This window comes from Benincasa hispida, chromosome 5 (genome assembly GCF_027475165.1).
Source record: "Benincasa hispida cultivar pf3 chromosome 5, pf3_genome.v1.1, whole genome shotgun sequence".
NCBI lineage: Eukaryota > Viridiplantae > Streptophyta > Magnoliopsida > Cucurbitales > Cucurbitaceae > Benincasa > Benincasa hispida.
The window spans coordinates 14,187,248-14,206,995 of record NC_143482.1 but is presented as its reverse complement, the minus strand read 5'-3'; the positions used below and the strand labels follow the sequence as shown (position 1 = coordinate 14,206,995).

Below are 19,748 nucleotides of genomic sequence, written 5' to 3'. Positions count from 1 at the left end.
TTCAATCACTTAACGCAAAAGGGTGGACTAAATTCTAGATTTTAAAATTATAGAGATTAAATTCTATATATATATTTTTATCCTAATCACACCTCCTCACGATTACCATGTTGATCTAATGAATCCTTGCGAAATACTACAGCCGAACGCAGCCCGCCAAACAAAAATTTGAAAGGAATTTAAATATTCAATCATTTTATTCTAAAACACAAATAATTACATGCTGCTTATAAAGAGATTCAAATGAAAGTCGAATCATATAAAAACCGTCCAGTCGTGGTACCGTTAAAATCGTCCAACATTTCCTCTGATTCTAAAATCTATTCCCAAAATTCACGCAAAAATAGCTCTCCTTTTGTTCTTCAACGTCTTCTCCTTCTTCACTCTCATCACTCTCACTTTCCTCTCTTTGATCCTCTCTCATGCTTCCAATTCAATTTCTTCTTCTACTTCTGTAGTACACGACGCTGAATTTGGCGGAATGGCTGCCATGGAGTCCTTGATCGGCCTCGTTAACCGTATACAGAGGGCTTGTACTGTACTCTGTGATTATGGCGGTGATTCCGCATTGCCTACTCTTTGGGAGGCTCTTCCATCTGTTGTCGTCGTCGGTGGTCAGGTAAATTTTGTTCCAACTTCTATTGATCTGTAGATTGTGTAATGCTTCTCTTTGTATGCTACTGTATTTGGATGCATGCGTGTGTATGTGTGCTTTTCAGATGCTTTTTGTTGCATGCGAGGCTAATTTTTTGTGTTCGGTTGGAAATGTAGAGCTCTGGAAAATCATCGGTTTTAGAGAGCATCGTTGGTCGTGATTTTCTTCCCAGAGGATCAGGTCAGTCTGTGTTGGTTCTAATTTTGCTATTTTTCTTTTTTAGAAAGTGGTAAAATGATTATCATTGAGTTTCGAGTTGGTTTTTGGTTTGTTTCGGATGTATTTCTGTTAAATATCTCATGTATGCGAAGCGTGGAGCTACGGAAGAAACAGTAGCTTGATATTTACTGGTAATTTGAGTGGATGTTATCCTCTTTAAGAATCAGTGTCAGATTAACTCGCACGGTTATACCACAAGAACAATCAACATATTGTGTTATGGAAAAGGAAAAACAATAAAACTATAGAAGACCTCGTGCTAATGATTTAAGTGATTTGATCACGAGGTTTTCAGTGTTCAAGTTAGTCCAGGATTTTTTTTATTAAGATTTGTAATTAATCTGTAATTAGTTAATCTAATTACTTTGCCATGACAATGTCATGTGACATTGTGGAATGTGGACACTCACATATATATTTGTATTTTGAAGGAATTTGATAATTAATGAGAATAACACAGAGAGTATTCTCTCACTTCCTTCACTGGCTGTAATACTTTTACTATCAGTGACTTGAAGAATATAGATTCTGAAGGGAACGGTAAACCTCTGTCAGGAGAGTTATATTCAATTAAATTAGAACTTCTATTTTCGTGAAGATAGCAATACCTTGCTGAACTTCTGAATGGACAAAATCCTTTATTTATAATCAATCGTATTTTTCAAATTTCTGTTGCCATAGCAGTTTCTTGAACAAAGATATAACAATATCCGTCTTACTCTTCCCTATAATACACAGTAGGGAAATAATTGGATAAACCCACCAACTGATAATTTTATTTTCCAGGAATTGTTACGCGGAGGCCTCTAGTTTTGCAGCTCCAGAAGACAGAACCAGGAAGAGAGGAGTATGCAGAATTTCTTCATCTGCCTAAGAAAAAATTCTCTGATTTCTGTACGTAATTTTGTTTTTTTAGTATTATAAAAGGTCTCATTCTGTATTTTTAGACAATAAACTATCCTCATGTTGCTTGATGAACAAGTTTCAGTCAGCAAAGTTCTCCTTCTCTTGCTCTGAATTTCATATTTAGTTTCAGAGTACTTCATATTATGCCATTTTCGTTACTTGAGGGGAAATAATTACTCTAGTTTTGTGGTTAATACTTATTAAAGGATTATTATTATTATTACAATAACCTTTATCAGAGCAGCTTTTCAAAAAAAAAAAAAAAAGAGAGAAGGAATAAAGGTCAATAAAATGAAGTATGTGATTGAATTGCTAGTGAAAGAAGTGTTATTAAGAAGCATGGACACTTTAGTTTGGCTAGAGGCGCTTTGATACTTATTGGACATGTACGAGACACTTGTTAGCCCAATGCAAGTGTTAGTCACTAGTTATACAAAGTCTATATAGGTCCAAATTTTTTTTGCATTCCCATAAATGTTAGATGAAAACAGCAGTCAAACAAATTAATCGAGATATATTAAGATTCAAAGTCATGTACACAAAGTCATGGTGTAAACTATCATGGTAGTTCTAAAATCTCTAGGAGTTTCTACCTATTTAGCTATTGGATTGGATTGTTGTTATACTTATCTGTCCTTCAAACTCCAAATACACCTAGACTGGCTGAATATTCCTTAGTATCTCTACTTATATCTCTCAGTATCTTGCATGACAAACTAAGTTGAATGAGAAAAGGCTGCTTTTAAAATTTAACATCGTGCTGTTTGAAATGTCTCCAACATATTTGAAATGAAAGATGTAATAGTTCCTAAGTTTACAAAGCTGTATGTTATGATGTATATCTTATCATGCTTTCCATTATAGAATCAAGACTAATGAAATGAAAAATTAAAGCCTTATTCCAAAGGGGCCCATATCAGTAAAATTATCTACATACCTTCTCTGGCATTATTGTTAACTTCTATTAGTTTATTGCAGCAATGGTTAGGAAGGAGATAGAAGATGAAACTGATAGCTTGACTGGAAGGTTAAAACAGATTTCTCCTGTTCCAATTCATCTCAGTATCTACTCTCCAAATGGTAATAGATCTAAATTTATGTTGTGGTTCACATTATTCAACGATATCTGTTCTTTTGTATGGTCAGTGATTCTTCCAGTTGTATCTTCATTAGTTTCTTACCTTGCTTGCTTGTACTGATGATCACTAGCTTTTGCTCTCATTGTAAACACATTATACATAGAGATGTGTTCTTTATATTATGCCATTTTTTGAAATTTGATTAGGTGCGAAATGTTACTACATAATTCAATGGAAAACCTGTGAGACCTCCAATTAAGAATGTGTACTTGAGGAAGGGCAAAAAGATAGCTCAACAAGGGACAAACGGTTAGAAGGTTCTGATGAATTGTAAGTTGCAGGACTTAGGGTGGGGACCAGTCTGGTGAAGGTTTGTGAAGGGTTTTTGTAAGGCTGAGAGGTGGGAATTTTTCTGGAGTGAGTGATGTCACCACAGGAGAGAATCAGCTCTCTCGAATAACCGTGGATTGTTCTCTAAGTTTCCTTGCTGTACTTTTTTTTCTTGATCATCTTTCCTTATAATCAGATACTCTGTTTTTCGGGAACTTCATAATGGAATATATTGTTCAGAGGGTGAATTCCTCTGTTTTCCAATCTCTTGGGATCTTTCTGATTGCAGGTTTAGTAAGATACCGAACAAAATCATAACCTTACATTGGATAGATGCAACGTTTTTGTTTCCTTTGATCTACATTTCAAAGACTTATCTGCCACATTTCTAGGATGATTATATAATTCCAAAGCAGGCTTCTGCTTGGTTTGCCTATTTGTTTCATAGAATATAATTGCAGGGTTCTTCCTCTTAATGAGGTTAATCCATATTATTCACACTCACTCATCAGGTGTTCTTCTGATTGTCTTGACTCCAATATTTTTTCATAGTTTTGGTTTGATAAGATAAGAATGAAAAATGATACAAACCGAACTATATGTAGGATAGGTATTCTGTTTCTGATGACGTTGACATTCATCTCAAAGAATCAGCTGTCACTTTTTTAGGATAGTTTTAATTTTTTAATTTCGTATTGTGGTACTGCTTTATTTGCTCATGTATAACATCAAAAGATATCTTGTGCATTATTTTTCATGAGTGAAGTTGATCCATATTATTATGTAATTAATTCTCTGTGTTAACTGATGATTAATGTCTTTTTGGTTTCTTAATATTAATTTATTTGCAGTGGTCAATTTGACACTCATAGATTTGCCTGGTTTAACAAAGGTTGCTGTAGGTAAGCTTCCACATTTCACTCTAAACCGTTATAAAATAACATCATAAGTTCCAACCTTGTTTTGAGAGTGTTGAGATTTGAGGTTTTTTTTCATTAAATTTCAATTTTTAAGTTTCTTAAATTTATTGTTATATTTAATTTTCAGTTTGATGTCTATGTTAGATCTAAGATTAGGTTGTTTGTTATTTTTAAGCTTTTAATGTTTTGTGAGTCTCTTTTTAATTTTGTTTAAAATTGTAAGTTAGTAGTATTAATTAGGTTCATATCCTTGTCCTACATAAGGGTGAGCTACCATGCATTGAGTGTGTCACAAATCACAATTTTGTGTACCAGATTTTGAGTATCACAATTTATTATACTACATTTTAAGTATCACAATTTTGTGTATCACAAATTGGTGTACACATTTTGAGTATCACATTTGTGTATCACAATTTTAGTATCAAATTTGTTGTATCACATTTCTTATACAATATTTTGTATATCATCAATTTTTTTCCTACTTCAATAAGAAGTTTGAATTTTCGCTCTCATTTTCGTATTTTCTTCTCTTTGTTTAACAAACATTGAGATATTGATTTGCTTCAGCAACATTTATTTATTTTTCATCGATTCCATTTCCACAACAGAGAGGTTAATAAATTTATTTGCTGCAGAAGGACAGCCTGAGAGCATCGTTCAAGATATTGAGACAATGGTCCGTACTTATGTCGAGAAGGTAAGGAAGTGTCTTTTGCTATAAACTTTTTGTTGCCAGTTAACGGAGTTACTTCATTGAGATTGTTTTCATTGGAGATGTGATAAATTAGATTAGTCTGAAAATTATGTGTGCTGGACAGTGTAGAGGCAATCAAAATCTTGTGGAAAAATAGAAAACGGAATTAATGTAAACAAAGATTTATTACTTTTCCAGAAATTTTTGCTCCATTTCCTCCCTTAATTGTAGAAGAGAATATTTGAAATACTGAGTCAGATAAAATCAATTAAGTTGATATCTGAGTTCCTAATTCTTCCTTGAGTTAATGGACTTTGCATCCAACTGAATAAGAATATAAACTGGAGAAAAGCTGGTAGAATGTTTATTTTGAAATTTTCAGCAAGCGGAAGTTTTCTGATCCATTTATGGATAAATTAAAATCTTGTCTGCAGCCAAACTGCATTATTTTGGCCATAACTCCAGCTAATCAAGATATTGCAACATCTGATGCTATTCAGCTTTCTCGAGAGGTTGATCCCACAGGCATGTTTCTTTTGCTGTTGGCTCCAGTTATGATTGAATTATGCCACCTTATATACAAGTTATAATGCATGTCTATATCTGTTTTTCTCTCTCTATTATTTCCTCAGGTGAAAGGACATTTGGAGTGTTGACAAAGCTTGATTTGATGGATAAAGGAACAAACGCTTTGGAAGTAAGGATCTAGTTCTTTTTATTTGTTCAGCTCTATAATGTAGTGATCACTTGCCCATTAAATGATGCCACTTTATTCATTGGGTTCCTAACTGACGTGATTCATTGACATTGCTCTCTTGATGTTGTTTCAAAACAATTTAAAATAATATCAAGCACCACATGTGTTGATGGATAACTGTGATCGATTCCTCTATTCTTGCATCTCTTTTCTTTCCTCACACTGCCTCAAAATTGCTCTTTGAAGGTTCTTGATGGAAGTTCCTATCGGCTTCAACACCCTTGGGTTGGAGTTGTCAACCGTTCTCAAGCTGATATCAATAAGAATATTGATATGATTACTGCTCGGCGAAGGGAACGTGAATTCTTTGCTTCTAGTGTTGACTACAAACTCCTGGCTGGTACAATGGGGTCAGAGTATCTGGCAAAACTCCTCTCAAAGGTGGAGCTGAGATGCATTTACATGCTTACTCAGTCATTAATTCAGTATTCACTTAATTCCTATTGACATCGTACATAACAATCTCAATTGATATGGTTTCAGCACCTAGAGTCTCTGATAAAAACACGTATGCCTAGCATTGCATCATTAATTAACAAAAGCATTGATGAAATTGAAGCGGAGCTTAATCAGCTTGGGAAGCCTGTTACAATTGATTCTGGGGTAATCATATATTTCTTGTTCAATAACTTGGTTCTAATTTGCTTATCTATTAACTTTGTTTGGTTGACATATTACAGGCTCAGTTGTATACTATCCTAGAGCTTTGCCGTGCATTTGACCTGGTGTTCAAGGAGCATCTACATGGGGGGTATATAATCTATGCTTTTTCTATAGAATTTTCATCAGCAAAAGCTTTTTTATCAAGTGTTGTTTGATATTCAATATGCATTATTTACCAAGAATTTCATTTTTCATCGAAGCGCAGGTTTCTGAATGCAATTATGTGTGGTATTGAGCATGTTTCTCTTATCATTTGCATGAAGTGCTAAATTTTTATAGCTTTCAAGCTTTTGCTTTTCTAGTCAAGTTAATATTACTCATAAAAGGCTCACTTTATATTTGATGTTATTTTCTTCAACTACACAGCTGGACTAGGATCATGTAGTTGTGTTTTTCTCATAACTATTTTTCTTTAAATCTCAGGCGGCCTGGTGGTGATCGGATATTTAGTGTTTTTGATAATCAGCTCCCTCATGCTTTGAGAAGGCTTCCCTTTGACCGCTATCTCTCACTGCAAAATGTGAGGAAAGTGATATCAGAGGCCGATGGATACCAACCTCATCTGATCGCACCTGAGCATGGGTATCGACGCCTTATTGAAGGTGCAATTAATTATTTTAGAGGTCCAGCTGAAGCTTCAGTTGATGCCGTAAGTGCCACCTGTTTTTCTCATGCCATATTTTCCTATTGATAGATTCAATTGATACATTTTGTTGGTTGATAGTGGGAGAATTTTGTTTTATGTGAAATACGGCATGAGAAAATACGTGCTTTTAATGTAATGGTAAACTACATAACGGACTATCAAATAGTACAAGAAAAATGTCCTTTAATTAATGCTGTATAGCGTATTTGTTGTATTCTATCTAATTATACCTTGTGATTGTGTGTACGTATAAAAAGCAGTGGATTATTTTAGTTAATCTAATCAAACATGCATTGGCTTTTAGTCCTATTCTGAAACTTGTCCATCTGGTACCATCAGGTTCATTCCATTTTGAAAGAACTCGTTAGAAGATCAATGGCAGAAACTCAGGTCCGATGCAAGAAATAATACATTCTGATAATGCTAACTTAATAACTGTACGAGCATCTGAGCTAATGTTCTGAAATGGAACAGGAGCTGAAGCGCTTTCCCACTCTACAAGCTGAAGTTGCACGAGCTGCAAACGAAGCGTTAGAGAGATTTCGAGAAGATAGCAAAAAGACAACCTTGCGATTGGTTGACATGGAATCCTCCTATCTAACAGTAGACTTCTTCCGAAAGCTCCCACAGGAAGATGAAAAGGCAGGAACCGCACCAGCTGCAGCTTCCACAGATAGGTATACCGAGGTGCATTTTCACCAGATAGCATCAAATATTTCCTCCTATATCAGGATGGTGTCTGAGACGCTGAGGAACACTATTCCAAAGTCTGTTGTTCATTGTCAAGTTAGAGAAGCAAAGCGATCTATATTAGATTACTTTTATGTGCAGTTGGGACAAATGGAGGTATTGAACTTATAGCTGGCAGTCTAATTTTGTTCACTTGAAAGGACGTTTTTTCAATGTTTCACTTTCACTCGCAATTCACTGAATTTTATGCTACTACCTTGATTCTTTTGTAGGGTAATAAACTTGCAGCTCTTCTGGATGAAGATCCTGAATTGATTGAAAGGAGACAACAATGTGCTAAAAGACTTGAACTACATAAATCCGCAAGGGATGAGATCGACTCGGTCTCATGGTTCTGATAAGTCAGTGGTAAGGATTATATGGTCAACTTTTGCTCCCTTAGTTTGGTGTATATGAGTATAAAGCTGATCTTAACCTGATTTCCCCTCCCATTGATCTTGTTTTTCTTAGATTAGGTCCCTTCCTTTTCCTGGCAAGGCTCTGATTTTTGCTTGATTTGTGCTTGATTTGTGCTTTGCTCTTCCCTTCTTCCCAAGTCTTTTTTGTTTCCCTAAATTTTTTTTTATCAATTCAAGTAATTCGTCGAGTTTTTTTTCATCCGAGTATTGGCGTAGAACGATGTGTGCTATGAAAGAAAGGAAAATCATGGTATCTTTTCTTACCGCTCCCTGAGATTATTCATACTGGAACTTATATTGCCTTTCCTTTTTAGTTGTTTGTGGGTGGCTTTGCTTTTCCATAAGTTTTGATGGGGAAATGTCCAAATGTCATACAACTTTTTAGCCTGGCTGCTGTCAGTGTTTTCCCATCACCACTTGATATAAGGTTTCCTGGTGAAGTTCCTATTCCTAATTAGTTTTTTTTTTTGGGGATGCTGTACTTTGGGACCTATTTTATTTCATTTTGTAAACTACCTTTTTAGTCCCCACATTTGAAGAATAAGTGTGTTTGGTCATTGAGTTGTCCCAAGATTTTTATGAATGGGTTTAAAAGGTCTTTTTTAAGTATTTCTTTTATTATTTTATATAATTATATGGAGGATTTTCAAAAATATTTTATATAATTATATGGAGGATTTTCAAAAATAGAAAAATAAAGGAAATTATTTACACAAATTTAATTTATAGACTTCTATTTGCTATTTCTAGTTTGACTTTTATTTATATGTGAAAATTTCCCTAATTATAATGTATTTTGAAATAAGTTTAAAAAATAAATTTAGATAAGAGGTAGTTTTTATTATTTCTAATTTAAAATAATAAAAGAATGGTTGCAAGGCCCTTTTGAACCTATTTTTAAAAACTTAGGAATTAAAAAGGTAAAACTTAAAAACTTAGGGACCAAAATGCATCTATCTAAAAATGTATTGTTTGAAAACCCAAGGACTGCACACTTATTCTTTAAAATTTAATTTTTTTCTTTTTTATATTATCAAATGTCTAATCTTTTTTTTTTCTTCCCTTTTTTGTTCTTTCAATAAATTTTTTAAGTAGTCCCCACCACTAGTTTAGGGTTAACTTCCACAAGGAACAGAAATTGGTTTCCAAACAAGGCTTCAATAGGAATTTGATTTATACTGTGGCCTTTAAGGTTATATTATTATATTTTGGCCAAGTTTGGTGGAAATTTTCCGACTATTAGTGAGGATTATTTTAAGATTTACTAAAAGTCAAGAATATATGGACGTTAAAGTAACAATATTATTGTATGATATTTAAACCTAATATATGCTTTAATCAGCTGGATTATGTTCATGGTTTTATTAATTGAATTATGTTTAAGTTGAAATTGAACATCAAAGATTTGAACTCCCTTCCCTTTGAACTCCCTTCTCGATAAGGGAAGGGAGTTTTCATTTTGGATATCAGTTTCAACTAAAAAAGATTGACCATAGCAAGTATAGGGTAGAATCGAATAAAATATTTGAGAATGGATTCCATGTCATGAGTAATGATTTTTTTTTTTCCCAATCTTAGCCTTTCTTCTATTGCAAATCCATGTCGGCGCAAAAGTTACTAGCCGTCCTCTCAATTGTCAACCAGCATAATTCCATATGACTTCAAAATAAAAGGGTCAATCTTGGACTTCAGCGTAGTAGGCTGCTAATTTCTACTTCTATTGAAACCTAGAGCTGATCAAAATTCAATGAGTACAATTTTTGCATATATGCAGATAAGTTTCTTGGAAAGTATCTTCCTTTCTTTTACATTTTGTGCACATTGGGATAGTTGAAGGTGAACTCCCTAAATTAAGTCAGAGGTAGGGGATTTGAAGTATATGTTAATTATTGTTCATTTTGGCCATTTTATAGGAGATAATTGTACCAATGACCCAAAATTTAAATGGAATCTTCATCACCTTTTAAAATTGATTTTTTTTATGGACGGTTTCAAATATAGACGTTAGACTCAAAATATTAACAAATATAATATAATGTAAACATAATTACAAATATGGCCAAATTTAAATAGTCTATCAATGATAGACTATATTCTTAGTGGAAGTCTATCAGTGATAGATCATAGGGAAGAGTCTATGAGAGTCTATCATATAAATTTATTGTTGATAGACTTGACTATATCTGTAATTTTTTTAAATGATATTATACACTTGGTTATTATTCATAAAAATGTTACCAATTGCAATTATTTTTTTTAACTTTTTTATGCTAACGCCATATTAGTGTGAAATTACAAAAATGTACCATTATGCACAAGGGTTAGGATCTTGCTATCGCTTCTTACTTCTTGCCTCTCACTCTCGTTTATTTTTTTATGTGTTCCTCTTTCATGATGATTAAATGTCAGTGTTCTTTTCTCATCGGAATTGAGAGTGAGAACTGACAAATGGAAGGAAAAAACAAGGAAAAAAGAAGAGTGAGAGCGAGAAATAAGAACGAGAGAAGCGTGAGCAAGAGCTTAAAACATCAACGAATTAATATGGTAATTCACTCTAATGATGAAAACAGCAAAAGATTTATAACATTAGTTTTTAGGGGTGGGTCAAATCTCATGTAGGTTAATTTTTTTAGGCAATCTGTACGAAAATCCCATTTTATTGGCTTAATTGAACCTCGTACCAAAGTTCGTTTAATGCCTAACTATAATAGCGTTTGTCCAAGTTTAAAATGTATGATTTCTTGTTGTCGAGCACGATGGCATTAGAAACTCGGGAACTTTGCAACATGAGTAGGGTGTAAAGATCATTGCATTCATAGTAACAATATCAAACTCAAATAGGGTAATAATACATTAGCTTGGAATATGATCTAGTGGAAACCAAACTGAATCTCAATACACGATGTGAAAAGGCAAAGAGATGCTCCTATATGAAATTTGACAATATCTTTTCAGTGCAAAACCACCTAACATTTTTCTGTTTTGAGGCAAACCAATTCAATTGGGTATTTTCTTACCAAGAGAAACCATTGAATATATTTATGAATGGTCGAGTTAGGTGAGTCAATGACTCAGTGTTTCGGTTCAATTCTGTCTGTCCTGATCAAATAATTACAAGCATAGGCTAACTTATCCTAAACTCTTCATTTTGCACGCTCTTGATATCAACAGCTTCGGAGATGGTTCCAAAAATGATCTCTTTTCTTTTCCTTTTTTTTTTAATAAAATAAAATAAAATAAAATAAAATGAGTGAAACTGAAAAGCAGCTGAAAGAGAGAGATCTTAATCTTCATTAAGTTCTATTATATTTAATCAGGTAAACTAGAATGGAAATTGGTAATCGTAATGAAATTCTTTTGATGAATTCACATTTACTATTACATTTATCGTTTGATTCTAACGTTAACGATAACGGTTATAGTAAAGGTAAAGGTAATAATAAATATGACAGATTCATAATTCTTATACTATTACAGTAACAATATCTGTAACGATAACAATTAAGGTCGTGGGTTCTATCTAATTTTCAAGTACAATTAGATTAAGCACTTTCTGTTTCTCAATTAGATTGCATGATTTGATTACAAATTTAGAGATGAGCCACACATTTCATTACGATTACGCATTATCGATTGAGCTCACTTTTTACTTTACTATTGATGAATTATGTTTCAATTATGGTAAATGTGGTCTTAAATTATGCCTAATACACGTTTAATCTTTTCAATACTTAATATCTTTTTTTAAGACAATGTTTTTCATGGTTATTCGTAATCTTCACCATTCTTTAGCATTTAGATTGTCAATATTATTGGAGAGAAAACGACGAGCTTTTTTTCCCGTTACAAATAGGTTGAGGGGACTTGATATTATTAAGACAAAATTATAAGAATGTAAAATAATGCTTTATTCTTTCAAAAGTTGCAATATTTTCTTTTACAATTCATAAGCTTTTCAAAACTACCATTAAAAGAGAAATCGGTTAGAATATTGGATAAAAAAAATCGATCTTATGAAATCAGCAAATCAAAGAAAGCGTGTGAAGTAAGCAATTGAGAAATTGACAATGGTCCTCTAATAGTGTGTTAACTACCTTCAGAGAAATATTGAGAGTAGTATATTATTAGAGAGAAAATATCATATTACAAATCGTGGAAGTACCAATAAGAGTAGAGAGTTTGTATATGAGACTTTCTAAACCTTAAGCCTAAAAACATAAATAATGCATAAAAAGAATATAAACTACCCTTGTGCTTAGTCATTCTAACCGTTGATGTGGCAATGACTTAAATGACGTAGAGGTAATTGGAACACTTTCCCTAGAATAAATCCGAAATATCGATTTTTCAAAAATTGTAATAAACTTTTACAAGCTTTAAGGCTAGGTTTGAAACGTTTAGGAAACGTTATCGGTGATATTAGAATTTTTGAAAGAATAAAAGTAATTTTGCAATAAAATTAAGGGCAAAGTTCATATATATAATCTAGCCTAAGAAATATACTTTATTATAGCACTCTTAAAATTAAAGTACAACAAACGTTTTGCATAATGTCAATATAGCAGGGTAATATTATATGCCAACTTTTCTCTTTTGATGATTATAATCACTAACAGCAGAAATAAAAAGGGTGAAAAAAACTAATAATTTAAGATGATAAAGTGGTCTTTGTTTCTTGTCCAACAACACAAAAATGAATTCAAATGGACCATAGTAAAGGGTATATATGGAAAAAGGTAATAGACTAACAGAATTCCACTAAACATTTTAAAAAATACATTCAAATCCTTTTATATAAAAGAATTATACACAAGGAAAGCCAAAGGAAATTGGATAGGAATAGCCCAAATTTCACTATAAATACTTCAAAAACACTGCCCATTTCAATTCATCTTCACATCTTCAATTTAAATTCCTTCTTCAAATAATATTCTTAAAGCTTGTGCTATATTATGGCTCTCTCTTCTTTCTCTCCTCTTTTTGTTTTTGTAATAACTTTGCTTCTCATGCAAAGGCTCTCACAGAGTGCCACGTGTAACGATTGTTTCACCCGCTCTCGAGCTGCCCATTACCCTAATTCGGAGGAACAAGGAACAGACCGTAAGTGCTCGCTCTTAATATCATATTAGCTAAATTCTAAGTTTAGTACCTGAAATTTCATGTTCGTGTTGATTTGATCTTTAAATTTTAAACACCTCTCATAGGTTTATGAACTTTCAATTTTGTGTTTAGTTGATTCGTAAAATTTTTTAAAAGTATTGAGTAGGTCGAGGACCTATTAGACAAGAAATTGAACATTGTGGACTCGAAAGTGAAAGTTTAAGAGGTTAAGATCTATTCGACAAAAAATTGAAAATTCAAAAACCTATTATACATTTTCATTTCATAGTTTAGAAACCAAAAGACACAAAACTTGAGAGTTTAGATCTTATTTAGTAACCTTTTTATTTCTTTAAGTCCCGTTTGGTAACTATTTCGTTTTTTGTTTTTGATTTTTGAAAATTAAGCATATAAATATCTCTTCCGCCTCTAAATCTCTTGTTTTGATTTCTACTTTTTATTCATGTTTTCAAAAACCAAGTCAAAATTTGAAAACTAGAAAAGGTAGTTTTTTTAAAATTAGTGTTTGGAATTTGAAATTTGGCTCAGAATGCAATTTTTGTACTTAAAATTGATACAAACCACGATAAGAAAATGAAAGTAAATAAGTTTAATTTTCAAAAATCAAAAATAACAAACAAATGGTTACTAAACGGGACCAAATTTTATACTTTGAAAATTTGTACCGTCTCTTCCAACTCCCACCATAATTTTCAATTTTCTTACAAAACATCATAGTTTCTAAAAGCAAAAGCATGTTAAAAACTTTTTTAATAACACGCTTTTGCTGGAATTTTGAAACCTCAGTAGAAAAAGAACAACATAACAAAAAAAAATTTAATGGTGAAAGTAATGTTTACCAATTTAATTTTTAAAAAACAAAAAATTAAATAATTATTAACGAGAGCCTTAAAAACTAAACTTTAATGTAATCCATTATATTATTTCCCTCCATACGACACCGTTTGTGCTCTTGTTCAACTTTTTTTTTTTTTTTTCCCAGATGGAGCATGTGGGTATGGATCTTTTGGAGCAACGATCAACGGTGGAGATGTTGCAACTGCCTCTGATCTTTACAGAAATGGCCTTGGTTGTGGAGCTTGTTACCAGGTCAAATATCAAATAATAATTCAATATTATAATAATTTATTTTGGACATTAAACATTAGACAATATTAGATTTTTTATTTTTAATCTTATAAGTAATGTATTGTTTTGGGAATATTGAATAGATAAGGTGCATAGACAGTGAATTGTGCTCAGAGAAAGGAACAATGGTGGTGATAACAGATCAAGGCTCAGGTCCTGGCGATTTCATTATGAGCCAAAGAGCCTATGCTGGATTGGCTCAAACCTCTTACGCTGCTGTTTCTTTGATGGCACTTGGTGTCATTGACATTGAATACAGACGGTTAGTTTTCTCGAGTAATCTCTACATCTCCATCTTAATAATTCCTATTTTATCCTCCGTTGCAACTATTTAGGTTGTAGTAGCGAATTCTTTTGTTTATAGATGTAGATATGAAACATTACGATATAATAGTGAAAATATATTTGAATAGACAGTCGTGTCTTTTGTTTAGTTGCAACTATTCGAGTTAAAATGGTTACATTAGGGATGTTCAAAAAACCCGACGACTCTAAAAAATCGATCAACCCAACCCAATCCGTGCGGTTTGGGTTGGGTTATCAACTCATTTGGGTTGAGTTAGGTTCAAATAAATGAAAATTTTATGGGTTGGGTTGGTTCACTGGTTCATCTAATATAACCCAAACTAACCCGAACCAACCCGAATCTATTATTAACTTTAAAATATAATTTTTTTATTACTTATAATACAATTATTTATACATATATTGATTTTAATTTTATTTAATTTCAATATTTTTTGAATAATTTATTCTTCAACAACTCTAGTTTCTTTACACTTTAGAAAGAAAAATTTCACTATATAAATTGAAATTGAGTTGTTAATCTTAATTCAATATATGAAAATAATTAAATTAGATTTTTACATATTTACGTTTTGCTTTTTTTTAGAATAAAATTTTAAATAAATGACTCGATTAACCCGAACCAACCCAACCCAAATATTTCATGATTGGGTTGGGTTGGGTTGGGTTCATTTTTTAATAAAGATTATTTGGGTTGGAAAAATTTACAACCCGAACAATTGTGTTAGGTCTAAAAAGTTTTTCAACCCAATCCATGAACACTCCTAGGTTACATGATGAAGTGATATATCATTAGGTGTGATATAGATTGTATATATAAAACATCATGATCTAATAAATGGAGATATGTTTAACGAACAATCACGCTTTTTGGCATTTAAAATTTTGTAGATTCTTTTATTTTTTTTTGTTTCTAAAAAGTTTAAACGGTTCTTTTGACTGTATGCAGCAATAGAAAAATGAAAACTCTCACTTTCTACTAGAATAGAATAGAATAGAAAAGAGAGGAAAAGAAAAAAGCTCGTCACTTTCACAAAATGTTGCTCTTGTTTGTTACTTTTTTCTTTTTGGTTTTTGTTAGATGGTAACATCATCTTTTGTTATTCCCTTTTGAAGAAAATAATTTTGAATTTTGGCTTACAAAAAACATAAAAAGATGACTTTTCTCTACCTCTTTTAATTACTAAAGAAACTAGTCAATAAAAATGCCACAAGCTCGCAATTTTTTTTACTATTTGATGTATAAGAGAAACTACGAAGTAGTTAGTAGGAGACACTTAAATTTTTTAATCTACATTCCCAATAATTATTAAGAGACAACTATAGTCAATGAATAATTTTTCTTATAGTAATGATTTCTCTTTTTGTAGAAGAAATTAACACAATAACACAAAATAGAAAAGACAAACATTTGAAGAAATACATTTTTATTAGAAAAGTACAAAGATGAACACTTTTGAAGAAAAACCCTCTCCGAGTCTCCGTCACTCGATCTCCACTCACTTTTTCTTACTTTTTATTTTTTAAAAATTATCTTATTTACCTTATCGACCAAGCACAATTCATATTTACAGACATAAGATCCTTTAAACTCTTCTTGGATTTAAACTATCTTAGACATTTCTACGAAACTTATCCTTATTTGAAGGAATTTTCTGAAGTTCTTAAAGTCGAAGGAAATACTAGGATGCTTCTAGATCATTTCTTTTGAAACATCTCGTCACAAATATTCAACATCTATAAATCTAGAGAGATCTAATTATATTTACGTTACATGCAGATACTCCGAAGTGCTTTCCTAGAATAAGAATTGTTGTTTATTGTAACCCTATTTTTCTTGTTTGAGGGAATTGCTCTTGATTGTAACCCTATTTTCCTGTTTGTGGAACAGAGTGGCTTGCAGCTACCCAAACAAAAACATAACAATAAAGATTGATGAGAATAGCAATGCTCCTCATTACTTAGCCTTTGTCATAAGGTTTCAACAAGGCAAAAATGATATCACCGCAGTTCAACTTTGTGAGGTATATCTTTAATATACTATCATCATCATAGTCTTTATTGCCAAATCATTCTTGTGGCTCTTCAAAATATTAGTAAAAAATTTCAAGTTTGGTCAATTAATCGATTTAATTCTAATCTTTCAATTATTTACGCATTTGTTGTACTAAAAAATCTACTTAAATTAAAAAAAAAAAATTGATAGGACATCGAAATAAAAAATTTGAAACCTACTAAATAAAAAATTGTAAGTTATTATTATTATTTTTAAGTTTAAAGACCTATATTTAATACAATATAATAAATGTTTGACTCAAAGGTTATAATTGTACTTCAACCAAATATGTGTTTGACTCGATTGTTATAATAGCATAATCCATTTAGGACGATTTTTAAATATAGAAAAATAAATCAAAATATTTATAAGATATAGTAAAATTTTAGAACTATCAATGATAGACGCTGATAGACACTGATAGAGCTGATAGAAGTCTATCAGTGTCTATCATTGATAGTTCAAATTTTGCTATATTTTGTAAATATTTTCAATAGTTTTACCATTTGAAATAATTTCCCATCCATTTAATAACCATTTAATTTTATCATATTTTTTAAGGTAACAAACAAAATTGAATTCTTAACCAAATTTTAAATTCGAAAAATTAAGGCCCCGTTTAGTAATCATTTGGTTTTTTATTTTTGTTTTTGAAAATTAAGTCTATATCATCCACATTTCTTACAATGATTTGCATCTTTTAAGTACAATGATGGAATTCTTAGCCAAAGTCTAAAAACAAAAACACCATTTTGAAAATATAGCTTGGTTTTTTAAACTATTGGTGAAAAGTAGATAACAAATGAAGAAATTTAGAGGTAGAAGTAGTGTCCATAGACTTAATTTTCAAAAACAAAAACAAAAAACAAAATGATTACTGAAAATGGTCTAACTTTTTTAAAAACTTAAAAACTTTTAACTTTCAAATCAGTTAACATGCATTATAATAACATGGCTAAAAAGTAATAAATAACAACACAAAAAAGTTCACCGGTACAATGACGGTCTACAAGCTTAACTTTTGACAACATTAACAAACAACACCTAAACTATTTAATCTCAAGTTTCATAAGATCAAACTTATTAAAACCGTAAGCTACCATAAAATTTGCAGACGAAGAACTTTGTGTGCAAGCTATTAGATCGGAGCTATGGTACGGTGTGGACAACAGCATCGCCGCCGAGAGGACCGTTGTCGTTGAGAATGTTGTTGACAAACGACGACGGAGACGAGCAGTGGATTGTCCCCATCAATGATATTCCTCGTGACTGGAAGGCTGGAGATATCTACGACACTGGAGTTCAAGTTAATTAAATTCATCATTCTATTTATATTCTATATATATTTTTCTTCTTCATAGTTTTATTTTTAAATTTTCTTATTAGTTATCTTGATTGGAAATAAATCTCCCATTTGGGCAATTGTGTTTTCTTCCTAGATGAGAATACTCAAAAGGCAATTGTATTTCTTTTTTTTTTTTTTCTTTTGTTTGAAATTGAAATATTTGGCTAAGTTATTAAATCATGTATAATCATTCTATTATATTGGTTGGGGGTCTGTAATTTTTTTAAGCGTGTAATAAATTAAATACTCGAGTTCTTTGAGTGTAGTTTTGATTTGATATAAGAATCTTTGCATCACATTCAATTATTACACAACATACATTTGTAGAATTGGCAATATTGTTTTTTCTTTTAATGTTTTTACTCAATTATTCACAAAATTATAAAGAGAACGTAGAATACGATTGAAGGTCGGAGGAAATAGGGTAGAATGTGTGATAATAGAAGAAAAAGTAGGGTTTGCTTATTTACAAAAGTTAACTATGACATACGCTCTAATGAGGTTTATATAGGTACGACAAACAAAAAGAAAATAAGTAAAAACCTAATCTAACCTTAGGGATAAATAATGATAATAATATAATGCACCTATAAAAAGACGTGTTAGGAATTTTTACTGACGGTGTGTTTGTGGGATTTTGTTGAGAATCTCACGTTGAAAAAATGGGAAGATCTCTAAGATGTATGAGTTACTCCACTTTGTTAATAGAATTTGAGATGAATCCAAATATAGTATAAGAATCAGAATCTTTCAAATCTAAAGGTATTTCGTAAAAAAAAAAAAAAAAAAAAAATCAACCCAAGTTTGCTCCATAAACTATATATTAACATTGTCAATTTGATCCTTGAATTTTCAAAAGAATCTAATAGGTCTATGAATTTTCAATTATGTATCCAATAAATATAATTTTGGATACTATCTAATAGGGTTCTTAAAATCTGAATTTCTTTTCTATCAAGTCTATTCGTCTAATAAGTCTGTGATCTATTGATATTTTTTAAAAGTTTATGGACGTACTAGATATAAAATTGAAGATTTTCTATTCCATGAAACATAAAATTCAATTTAATATTTATTAGACCATTGCTTTTTAACTTTCTCTTAATATGTCAAGAATAGATTGAATACAAAATGTAAAGTTGAGAGATTATTAGATATTTTTAAAATTTGTTGAGCTGTTAGTCACAAAATTGAAAGTTGAGAGAAGGAATACAAGCAAAAGCTAATAAAACTACTAAAACTATATAAACCGATCGAGAAAGATGGAGAGTTGTTTCTGGAGATCAATGTTAGATTCGAACCATATGAAAACTAATTGGTATCGTTCGACTTTAGGTAGCCATGCATACACGCCAAAACTCGAGGGTTTATTGTCGTTTGCAGTGTTATCGTCTTAAATATTAAAACTAAAATTGTAACATTAAAATGACTAAACTACCCTCAACATTTAATCAAATTTAGTTGTTTAAACGTAGTATGATTGTGATTTAGCTTGTTTACCTACAGTTGTAATTGAATGGTTAAATTAAAATGACTAAGCTACTTTCAGTTTTTAATCAAATTTACTCCCAAATGACAAAACGACCCTCGCGCAACATTTCAAAAGATCTTTTGACTATTTGTGTTATCTTCTTCTCCTTCTTCTTGCTTCAGCGTTCGAGTTACACTTTTTAGGGTTTTATCTTTCGATCTCTTTATTATCTATCAATAAGTACACCATTTGCCATTATACTCCAATCATCATTCATTTCACAATTTAGTTCTCCTCCGAT

The 19,748-nt window shown here is 31.5% G+C and overlaps 2 protein-coding genes across 2 annotated transcripts; both read left to right on the top strand.

Moving 5' to 3' along the window:
• Window positions 1-294: 294 nt before the first annotated feature.
• Window positions 295-8,311, top strand: LOC120077672 (phragmoplastin DRP1E-like). Its single transcript, XM_039031626.2, has 15 exons — window positions 295-619; window positions 772-835; window positions 1,661-1,768; window positions 2,759-2,860; window positions 4,041-4,091; window positions 4,748-4,809; window positions 5,241-5,331; window positions 5,439-5,503; window positions 5,750-5,944; window positions 6,047-6,166; window positions 6,244-6,314; window positions 6,650-6,875; window positions 7,212-7,262; window positions 7,347-7,718; window positions 7,835-8,311. The coding sequence occupies exons 1-15, from the start codon at window positions 482-484 to the stop codon at window positions 7,958-7,960; spliced, it is 1,842 nt and encodes a 613-aa protein (XP_038887554.2). The 5' UTR covers window positions 295-481; the 3' UTR covers window positions 7,961-8,311.
• A 4,530-nt stretch (window positions 8,312-12,841) lies between these two features.
• Window positions 12,842-18,241, top strand: LOC120077614 (expansin-like B1). The gene is made up of 5 exons (XM_039031552.2): window positions 12,842-13,120; window positions 14,124-14,230; window positions 14,353-14,531; window positions 16,467-16,599; window positions 17,746-18,241. Exons 1-5 carry the CDS (start codon window positions 12,973-12,975, stop codon window positions 17,944-17,946), a joined length of 768 nt encoding a protein of 255 aa, XP_038887480.2. The 5' UTR covers window positions 12,842-12,972; the 3' UTR covers window positions 17,947-18,241.
• The last annotated feature ends 1,507 nt before the right edge of the window (window positions 18,242-19,748 follow it).

Coding starts and splice junctions, on each gene's coding strand:
- LOC120077672 (XM_039031626.2), top strand. CDS start 482: ATGGCTGCCATGGAGTCCTTGATCGGCCTCGTTAACCGTATACAGAGG. Junction 4,092..4,747: donor TTTAACAAAGGTTGCTGTAG/GTAAGCTTCCAC, acceptor TATTTGCTGCAG/AAGGACAGCCTGAGAGCATC. Junction 6,167..6,243: donor CTGTTACAATTGATTCTGGG/GTAATCATATAT, acceptor GACATATTACAG/GCTCAGTTGTATACTATCCT.
- LOC120077614 (XM_039031552.2), top strand. CDS start 12,973: ATGGCTCTCTCTTCTTTCTCTCCTCTTTTTGTTTTTGTAATAACTTTG. Junction 13,121..14,123: donor GGAGGAACAAGGAACAGACC/GTAAGTGCTCGC, acceptor TTTTTTTCCCAG/ATGGAGCATGTGGGTATGGA. Junction 14,532..16,466: donor ATTGACATTGAATACAGACG/GTTAGTTTTCTC, acceptor TTTGTGGAACAG/AGTGGCTTGCAGCTACCCAA.